Source organism: Cryptomeria japonica, chromosome 7 (assembly GCF_030272615.1).
Source record: "Cryptomeria japonica chromosome 7, Sugi_1.0, whole genome shotgun sequence".
NCBI lineage: Eukaryota > Viridiplantae > Streptophyta > Pinopsida > Cupressales > Cupressaceae > Cryptomeria > Cryptomeria japonica.
In genome coordinates this window covers 105,344,966-105,356,023 of record NC_081411.1, presented here as the reverse complement: position 1 = coordinate 105,356,023, position 11,058 = coordinate 105,344,966, and the positions used below count along the sequence as shown (strand labels likewise).

The window sequence follows — 11,058 nt, the reverse complement described above, 5'->3', positions numbered from 1 at the left end:
GGTGTCATTCTGTTGTAAGCCTGAAATTGGTTTCTATTTGTAGGTTTAGTAATTTGTTTTGATGATTTAGCACTCTCAAAACCTACACCTGTCATATTCTTGCATAGTTTTTGTTTGTTTAATATTTCATTTAAATGCAAGGTACTTTCATACTGCTCAATCTGCTTATGCAAAGAATTAGTTTGTTGTTCCAAAGTGTTAACTTTCAATTCACTATCAGCAAGTAAAACTTTTAGATCTTCTACTGTTTGCTTTGAATCTTTTAATTCAATTTGCAAAATTTGATTATCACTTTCATGAGAAACTACAAGCTTCTTTAGTCTTTTGATTTCCTTAAGAGCACAAAGCAACTCTCCTTCAAGATCAATTTCACCTTGATCTAAGTCATCAGATTTATTTTCTGATATGTTCATTATACCTTTCTTTGAGGAAGTTTCTATTTCAGCCATAAACAAAGTTTCATCACCTTCACAAGGTGAGTCATCTGAATCATTTTCAGAATCTTCTTTTATAAAAAGACTCTTCTTTTTCTGAAAAGGATTGAATTTCTTTTTAGAGTTCCATTTTTTCTTTCTGAAAACTTTTTCTAATTTTTCTTCTTCATTGTTTTGATCACTCAGGGGACATTGAGCAGCAAAGTGTCCAGCTTTGCCGCAATTAAAGCATTTGAAGGGTAGTTTCCCCTTATATTTTTTTTTTAACTTTCTAACTAGCAGAGCTTCTATAGCATCTGAAAGTTCAGACTCACTATCTGGTTCCTCTTTCTTTTCTACTTTAAAAGTAGTTTCTTTAGAATTAGAAGAATTACTACCAATCTTCATTTCATAAGCTATAAGTATGCTTTGAAGGCTGTCAAGAGACATAGTAGAAAAACTTTTCTTTTCTTCTAAAGTGGACACCTTAGTTTCAAATTTAGGTAGTAATGTTCTAATAACTTTTCTGACAACATCCTTTTCATCAACATTTTCACCAAGACCCCTTCTTGAATTCACAACTTCATCAATTCTAAGAAAATAATTTGCAGTAGTCTCATCTTCTTTCATTCTCAATGACTCAAACTGATTCTTGAGTGTGAGAATTTTAGATTCTTTGACCTTTGCATCACCTTGATAAATAGTTTCTAGCTTACTCCATATTTCATTAGCAGATGCACAATGCATAACTTTAACAAACACATCCTTGGTGAGACCACATAACAGAGCATGCTTAGCTCTAGCATTTAACTCATATTGAGTTTTAGCATTAGGATCTGAAGGAATAGAAGTAGGAACAACATATTTTGTAGTAACAATGTTCCACACATTTACATCAACAGAGATCAAGTATGTTTCCATCCTGATCTTCCAAAACACATAATCTGTGCCATCAAAGAGAGGAGCTCTTGATAGAGATGCACCTTCTTGAGAATGAGCCATATATATAAAAAAAAACTTCCAAACGACCAGGAACAATCCCTAGGACAGACCTATATGAGGGACCCAATGCTATGATACCACTTGTTGGAAGTGGGGACACTCTGAGAGGGGGGGGGTGAATCAGAGTGTAACAATTTTAACAAGAACACCTTCACAACTTGACAATCTTGTTTAAAAATAAGCACAGATGAATGATAGTGATAATGTAAGTTGTAAATCTGAACAAATGAGACTTAACATTTTAAAATAACACTGCTAACGAAGAAAGTAAAACAAATCATTCAAAAATAACAAATGAAAAAACTTGATTCATGCTTTTCAGAAAACAAGATGTTTTTGATTCTTTTACAAAAACATAATACAGCTAAAAGTGTATTGCAAAGATTGCATCACATAAATTCAAACAAAGCTGAATATGAATTAAAAAAAGCAAAAGACATGTAGTATCAGAGCATAAACCAGTAAGACAAACTGAGACAAGACAGGGCACATAACACCATAATTTTCATGAGTGGAAAACCCTCCTGGGGTAGAAAAACCACTCAGTAAGATTCTTTATATTATTTCAAAGAGCACCAACTCAGTACACAAAATTTAGAAGCCATAAAGCCTCAAGGAGCACCAACCCCTCTGTCTTATCCAACATAAACATTCCAACTCAAGCTACAGTCACTGGTAATTTTATGATTGCACTTAGTTCTGCAGTCACAAAATCATCAATGATTGGAGCGAGTATAATTTATCAATCTGTGCAAATGATTCTCTCTAAATAATTTTACAACAATATTCTTCATGTCTTTGTATAGCAGATAGAGAATGATAACATTCTTTTAAAGAAATTAAACACTATCAGAGAGAAAACTCAATCTCTGAACAACAAAATAATTTCAACCACTATAGCCACATGTACTCTACAACAAAACAGAGTAATAATCTAGAACCCTCGACTATCAGAAATTGTCTGATAATATTTTGTTATACACAGAGCACTGTGTTTTCTTTTTCAAAAACTCTTTGTTTTCCCCCTTTTACACTTCACACCATGTATTTCAACATGTTCTCTTTTTAAACTGTTCTCTTCCCGAAAACGTCTTCAAGAATAACCGTCATATAGGGTTACCAAACCCTCACTAGAATTTGCAAACTGAAAAATAACCGTTTAACTGTGCAACGAAAAGAAAAACTGAAAGATAATATCATTGACTTTGTATTGATCTTTTCAAACATGAAATAAATAACGTAAAGATGCTTGAATTTCCCAAATCTAAAAACCAGAAACAAAACTAAATCTTTTTCATTATTTCCATTTTTCATGGCTGAAACCCTAGATTCGAAATACCAGAATCTTTATGTGCAGTTGAACAAGAATATTACCTGTAATACGCAACCTCATTGATAATTGAAACAGAAACTAACCAGAAAAACATTGAGCTCATTGTTTAGTCCACCCTTGCATCATCCTTCCCAACAAAACAAACTAACTCGAGCTCCTTTGCTACAACGGCTGCATCTCTCATGGCATCTAGGGTTAGAGACGAACTTCAACCGAACAATAAACTTGTTCAAACAAACGAAACAAGGAGATGCTTCAAAGACTTTTTAATTTATGTCGATCACATAAAATATTCCAAGAATATGCTGCTAGTCCGTAAAAGTATTAATCACAATATTAACCAAAGATACCATTCATTTAAATGCCAAGTCAGCTTTATTCAATGTATCCGTGTCACCAGCCTGGCCCGAGAGAAAGACTTTTATAATAGAATAGAACCACATGCTTATATCAATGAACTCGCCTCAAAATATGATACTCAGGCAACACGATTCCTCCCTTTTTATTTTCTTGTCATCGAGGACAAAATATCAAAGAGCAACAAACTCCCGATGCGTCGTATGCAATAGTATGCAAGAGCATACGAAACAAAATTCAGAGCTGAGCCCAAGCTTCCATGGTTATCAATCCAATCATATTTGGAAAAATATTTAATCATAAATTCTGTGTGAACTTAAACTGATAAATAACTAATGCAGAAATAATAGTCACTACAATTCGAATAAAGTTTGTGCTTCGTGACTTTTCAGACTCGTTTTCCCCAAGGCTAGAGTAGAGAGATTAAACGGATAGATAACAGAAGAGTTTCCGCTCCAAATCTGCTCTGAAAAAATGCTATAGACCTTTTGAATGCCATGAGGTCCATCCCAGAACACATATGCGCTTGTATCGTTACAAAACAAAATTTGTGGATCAGTCTTTCCACAGTTTATTTCTGTACCAAATTTTCCCGCTCCCCAGCATGCTGACGTAGTGTCACGAAATCCTGCAGCAAAAATTTGCATACTTTCATTTCAGTGACAAAATCGTTCAATTCATATTAAAAAAAATTGATAGACATAAGAGATTCCATAAAGAGAGTAGCTTACCATAGGCTTCACCATTTTCGATCATGTCCGTTAAAAGATCATAAGCATTAAATTTGATAATGGTCCCTTCAGTGAGGTTTTCATTAAGCTGAGTGACAAATGAGTTGAAAGCAGTGTTATATTCCCCAATGACTTTAGTTAAGGGCTCGATGCATTCCGCATGGTATGTCTGGATTCCAAGAAGTCTTTCCGTAGGAGAACATCCCACAGGTAGAACGTTCAATACAAGGAATTTTCTTGCCCCGTAATTGTAAAGCTTCTGTCAATGTACATAGTAATAATGATTTAATTCTTCTTCTATGAAACGGTAGAATTTTTTTGGGTTACCATGGACAAAATTACGTAGATTAATTGATTTGATACTTACTTTTATGTATTCATCATATTTGGCAAGCGGCAAAGTGATGAACTCTTCTGGAGTAGTTGTGTTTCCGAGAGTATTGTTAGTCACGTATACAAGAATGTCGTTGGCTCCAGTTATTATGCCATATATTGAGTTGCCTAGATTAGCTAGTGCAGCTCCAGTTAGATTCTCCGAATACTGTTCGAATAAAAATAGTTGTTGGCTCATACTAATAATATTCTGCAAGATCATAGCAGATTAGTTACAATAACAAACCATCAATTTTTTGTAGAAAAGGAAAAGAGTACAGACCTGACCGGCGTCTGTTGAATCGAGCAGACCGCTGCCTCCTGATGCAAAATTTATCCCACTTGTAAAATTCGCCTTTGGTTGGAGATAAGGAGGGGCAAAAGGGAGCCCCAGGTAAGTAGCTGCAACCACAATAAATGTATTATATGACAAACGTTATTAAAGCTTCTAATTTGTTTCTTTCATTTTTTGGTGATTTATAAATCTCTATCAAGAAATTATACCCACGAAGTCGAAAACAGTGCGGCCATTAGTAAAACGACCAGTTGGGTAGGGGAAGAAAGAGATGCCATATGGTGGGTAGTTTGCACGCCCTTGACAGTCTCGTATATAGTTATTATTGCCTACATCTGCTACTAAATCTCCGAACACATGCATGGCTGGCACAAAACGCTCTTTCTCGGCTGCTGCAAAACAAGTGATGAGCCACAGCCCAACTAATATACCAACACAGAGCTCTCCATTCTCACCTTAACAAAACGACTATACCCACAAAGCTTGCTGAATTTCCAACTATTTATTCCCTTCCAGGGATTGCATTCTTTGACTGGTTGCTGATTAATATTGGTAAGTTTTTTGCAAAACTCTATGAACAAATAATCAAATACAGTAAACGATAAGTATTTTACGAAAAAATTGTTGAAATTTTTTTATAATAGAACAAATGACGTGATATGCAGTAGTCGTGGGCAAAATCCTTCTATTTTATTCTGCCCATCTAATGAGGCAAGGAATCACATGATTCATCTGCCCAAATGGAATATAATTACTGACTTGGCATATTGTTCGAGCTAAACCCAGCGACTGGCTCTCCATCATTTGTTTCAGGTGAGAAAACTCGGCTTAGCGTGTGGAGAAATATAAAAGACACTGATTTAACATCCCAAAGGTAACACGGAACTTAGGATGACAAGTAACTACCAGATCCTAAGAAAAGATAGATGAAGAGGTTCACATTAATAAGTCAAGTAAGAAAGCAAAGAATTATTGATAGCTATTTATGTTTTTTCTTTTTTAAGAGGAAAAGATAGATGATGTTGGTTCTGATCAACAAGTCAAACAAGAAGAGAAGGGCTCACTAATAGCTACTCATGTCTTTAAAAAAAAAAGCAAAGATAAAGAGGCTTTAGATCAATAAGTATGATCTTATTTTTAAAAAATATTTTGAAATTTTCAAAATGATCATCAAATTTTTAGTTAAGCACAAACTCAAGAGGTTTAAATTACATCAATTGATGATCTCTAGGAATAACTATCAAATATTGAATTATCTTGTCAACATAAATCATTTATATAGTTTCACAAGTTTCCCATTAGAAAGATCAAGCTATGACTAACTTCTATATTTTAGTCCATAAGAAGTAAAAATTTCAAATAATCTAACAACAACACAGTACTACTACATAGCTTCAACATGGTTTGCCTTATGTAGATGAGCTAAGGTATAGTAAAACAACAATCTATATAGCTAGATTGAGTAATGTTAAAAACATAAATTTAGCTAAGGATTTAGAAAACTATAACATTCAAGATTCTTTTTAACTCTATAGATTGTTAATTAAGGGTGAAAACATTAAGGTGTGTCTCACTTGTAAATTTGAAATATTATATTTTATGAAAAAAATATCATATTTGATTATATGTACTTTGATTGAAAGCATCCCATATTCATATGGGAACAGTCATTGATTAAAGATTAGTATATAGTTAGCAAACAATTATCTTTGAATTGCATTAACTAATTATATCATACATAAATAATGGAGTCAAATAATTTAATTAATAGTTGGACTCTATGATCAGATGTATAAGTACAGTGTAAACTAGGAAATATAATTATTCACTTTTAAATAAAAACTAAATACCAGAAAATTAAAAGAGTTCAGAGTTGCTGCTTTTTATTATCAAATAGGAAGGAACAATCTAACTAGAAAGGAGGTAAAAATAAATACCTTAAAGTAGAATTGATATCCAATGAATTTATTTCCTATTGGAAATATGTATCTTACCGTGTCAAATATCCATGTCCATTGTATACTAAATCCCATTACTATGCATAACCTACTAATACTATAGTACATGCTTAGTTTCTTTCAATTGTTTATCATGGCAATCTTGTATTAACCAAGATATTGTTGAACACCATTGGATGTTTCTCGAGGGGGGGATGTGAACTAGCATATACTAAAAATTGATCTTATTAAATCATTTATTCTAATAAGCCTTTAGAACATCATTCATCACACATGCATGAAAGCAAATAACTAAAATAGAAAGTACATCCACTAAAGAAAACTAGGATTTTTACATGGAAAACCCAAACTAGGAAAAACCATGATGAGAATCAAACTAAAAATATATGTAAGAAAATTGTTTACAAACATTTAGGCCATAGTCTAGAGAGGTCGCTACTCAGAACTTCTAGAGTAAACCGCATGACCTTAGGGAAAGATACAAATAGGACTTGCACAAATAAAGATCACTTCTTTACAGAAAGATATAAAATATATGTTTCGACACAAAAAAGATAAGAGATTGAACTGCTAGGGAATGACATCTACTAATATGTAGGTAATAGTTCCCAGCTTAATTATGCTCATCTAATCTAGCCTTCATTATTGCATTGTACTACATCAAAACCTATAAATTACTTCACATTAACTTTGCATGTCACACATCACCTTAAAATTTAATCATAATTGCATATCCACGTGTATCTTGAACTCTATTACTCAATTAATCTATCATTTATATATCAACCAAATCTTCAATATCCTCTACTAGATCGGCCTATAAAAATGTATCATGTGTATGCACCATCAATCTTGAAATGATATATAACACATGTGGAGTGAAAAATAGATATGTGAAGATTCAAAATATGTTGGCACACCTTCCAATTATCTCCAAAAATGTTTGACACTACACTGCACATAACTGCTAGGAGACCAATCTATCTTACTCAAATTTTTAATAGAGACTAAAAAATAATAAGACTTGTGGACCACCATAGAAGAAACATAATGTGCCAGAGAGAATAAGTCAATTATCCATATCAACTATAGAGTACTAGCATGTTGAGGAATGCAATGCATTCATCCACAACATCATATAACTATGTTATCCCCAAACCTAGAAAAAATTAGCTCTCACAATAAAACATATGTGCATCTAAAGATTGAAATAAGAAGAGACTAATCTTCCATAACCATTCCTCTCCAATCCACACATCCATCTAATACATATCTAGTACAACCACAAAACACTTAACAAAGATGCTATTCACTAGAGAACTCACTTGAAATAGTTATACATTTTTTGAACCAAGCAAAAAGTTATAGATCTTCTGAATACATAACATACGATCAATATTTTCCATCCTAAGAACCTTTAGATAGTTTCCACATGTCCACACAACATCTATACACACTTACACCATAGTCTTATCTCATTCTTGCTCCACAATCCAATATATACACACAAATCCGATGTGCAGCTTCCTCATTCCAGACAAAATCTACATATCCACATAGTCCTGAAAGTACCTTATTTCATCATTATTGATATTTACCAACATATTGCATATAATTTGCAAGACATTCATACACCTCTACATGATATCACTTTCAAGCCAACATTTGGACCACCATAGAAGAAACATAATGTGCCAGAGAACATAAGTCAATTATCCATAACAACTATAGAGTAGTAGCAGGTTGAGGACTACAATGCATTCGTCCACAACATCACATAACCTTATTATCCCCAAACATAAACAAAATTATCTCTCACAATAAAACATATGTGCATCTAAAGACTAAAATATGAAGAGACTAATCTTCCATAACCATTCCTCTCCAATCCATGCATCCATCTAATACATATTTAGTACAACCACAAAACACTTAACAAAGATACTATTCACTAGAGCACTTACTTGAAATAGTTATACATTTTTTGAACCAAGCAAAAAGTCATAGATCTTCTGAATACACAACATACCATCAATATTTTCCATCCCGAGGACCTTTAGATAGTTTCCACATGTCCACACAACACCTATACACACTTACACTATAGTGTTATGTCATTGTTGCTCCACAATCCAATATGTACACACAAATCTAATGTACACCTTCCTCATTCCAGACAAAAGCTACATATCCACACAATCCTGAAAGTACCTTATTTCATATCTTAGATATTTACCAACATATTGCATATAATCCGCAAGCCATTCATGCACCTTTACATCATATCACTTTCAAACCAACATTTGGACCACAACCAAGTTTGATACGAATATCAAAACTCAACCAAAAAACTTCTAGGCTAAATGCTGGACCACCAACAAGTTTGACACCAATATCAAAACTCAACCAAATAACTTCCAAGCTAAATGTTGGATGACCAACAAGTTTGACTTCAATGACAGCATAAACTTATATGTGCAACAATCTTCCCCCTTGTTGTTGATGGCAAAACTTGATAGAAAATACTTGCCCCCCTTTGACATCAAAGACAAAGGGAAGCCCTACTTGCCATGTTATTTGTACACATATGTAACACCCTCTATAAAAAAAAATTAACTTACAACATAGATCTCAAAATAGAAAAGATCGATTTGTATACACCTTTAGAAAATAGACCATCCAATAGTTGTCCATAAACCCAACATAGTTTATGTTGTTTTCTCGTGCTAAATATACTTGAACTGATTCTAAGGTCCCACAAGAGAAGAGTCCCATTAATGAATAGTAGCAAATATAATTATATTATGACACTGACATTAAAGATACAAACCTACTACAACATTAAAAAAATATAATGATCTTGCACACTTATGGCAACCTTTTTAGCATCTACAACTAACTTGGTATAATAAGACATATGCAACTCTATTGCATCTTTTTGACCACAAAACTATCTCTTGTATTCATTCCCTCTTGTTGTAGAGATAATTGTTAATTTATTTCTCAAATCCTAGATATCATATAACCATAATCATATTTGTAAATATTAAAAGAATAGGATAACTCAGTAAGATGGGACTCATATTAGTCTATATCTCTTCCTTAAACTTCTTAGTAGTGGTTGATCATCTCAAATAGTAGTAGTATAACCATGTAGCATCATCAACAACCTTTCTAAAATTCTTGAAGTTGAGTTTGAATGTCTAATGCACCCTTACACATTTATCTATCATCTTATCTACCAGCTTCACTTCTATACATGGTTCTTTTAAATCACTACTATTAGGACCTTCTGAAGCCATACACTCAATAAAAATCTCCACTAACACTTCTATAAGTAGGTCAACAACATCAATATTAACAAGGTTGTTCTAGAATGGATATGCAACAAATTATTCTCAATACCTCCTAATCATATGTAGATAATGTAAGGTACATACAACCAGTGTCTTTCACACCATTGGGACATCCAATTAAGTCAAGTTCTTTGTCAACTTCAAGTGAACTCTCACCAGAAGATGTAGGGGAGACTACTAATCTTTATTTTTTTGTTGCATCCTCTTTTACAATAACCTTCTCTAGTTTTCCTTCATCACTCTCGACAACTATAGTGTTTGGACTTTCCTTCTCTAGTTTTCCTTCATCACTCTCCACAACTATAGTGTTTGCACTTTCCTTTTCAACCAAACTTATATGTTTAGATTTCAATAACTTAGGAACAAAGGAAGTGGTCTCTATAGATGGAGTAGATAACTTCCTAGTTCTTTTCACTTTTGAAATACTTCCTTTTGAATTCATGCTACCATCACCTCTTCCCAACACAATTTCCCATGATTTCATCAAAGGTTCCAAATCATTCTTCACTCAGATCCTTAGGCAACTTGAAAAGAATTTCTGCAATAGCCATACATTCATCCTCAGATACTTGATAAGAAGGCTTGGAGACCCATGAAGTTTCTGACACTACTACCTCCATTAAACAATTGTCAGGTTATCAAACATGAAGGTTATTTCATCTTTGTTTTAATCCACAAAATTCAAAGAAATCCTATTTCTAATATTCAACTCCTTTCGTAGATCCATGAAGAACTCACAACAATCTTTATTACTATCATCCAACTTATTTCAATATTATTTGATTTGAAAACCAATAGTATCTTCCACTACTAGAATAAACAAACATACCTCATATATAGGTCAAGTCTTATTAAGAATAATGTAATATTAGAATTTACCATTGAAAGATCACAATCTTAGAAATACCTTTGATTGAATGCATTGACGCGTTTTCTCCTTTTCGCATTCAACAACTCCTCAATTGCAAGTGCACAAAATTAACTCAAGAAAAGAATACATATTTTTCACTTAGAGTTTTCAAAATGTTCCTAAAAAGATAATACCTTGTTACACTAGAAATCTCAATAAATGATAAGTGGTAGGTGTGGATCCATCTTCAATCTTCTCTACAACTTTATCTTACTATTTCTTTATGCAGTTCATTTTCTTTTTCTCCTTCTCTTCATTGATATCAATTTGATTTTTCAGACCAATAGTCTTCTCATTCCTTCTTGTGTTGTATTTTGCAATATGTCTCATT

The 11,058-nt window shown here is 33.1% G+C and overlaps 1 protein-coding gene across 1 annotated transcript; it reads right to left on the bottom strand.

The window, feature by feature from the left end:
* Positions 1–3,458: 3,458 nt before the first annotated feature.
* LOC131045068 (GDSL esterase/lipase 6-like) lies at positions 3,459–5,304 on the bottom strand. The gene is made up of 7 exons (XM_059208276.1): positions 5,259–5,304; positions 4,982–5,074; positions 4,713–4,895; positions 4,492–4,610; positions 4,204–4,377; positions 3,837–4,095; positions 3,459–3,733 (listed from the first exon to the last, which is right to left on the bottom strand). The coding sequence occupies exons 1-7, from the start codon at positions 5,302–5,304 to the stop codon at positions 3,459–3,461; spliced, it is 1,149 nt and encodes a 382-aa protein (XP_059064259.1).
* Between the last annotated feature and the right edge of the window lie 5,754 nt (positions 5,305–11,058).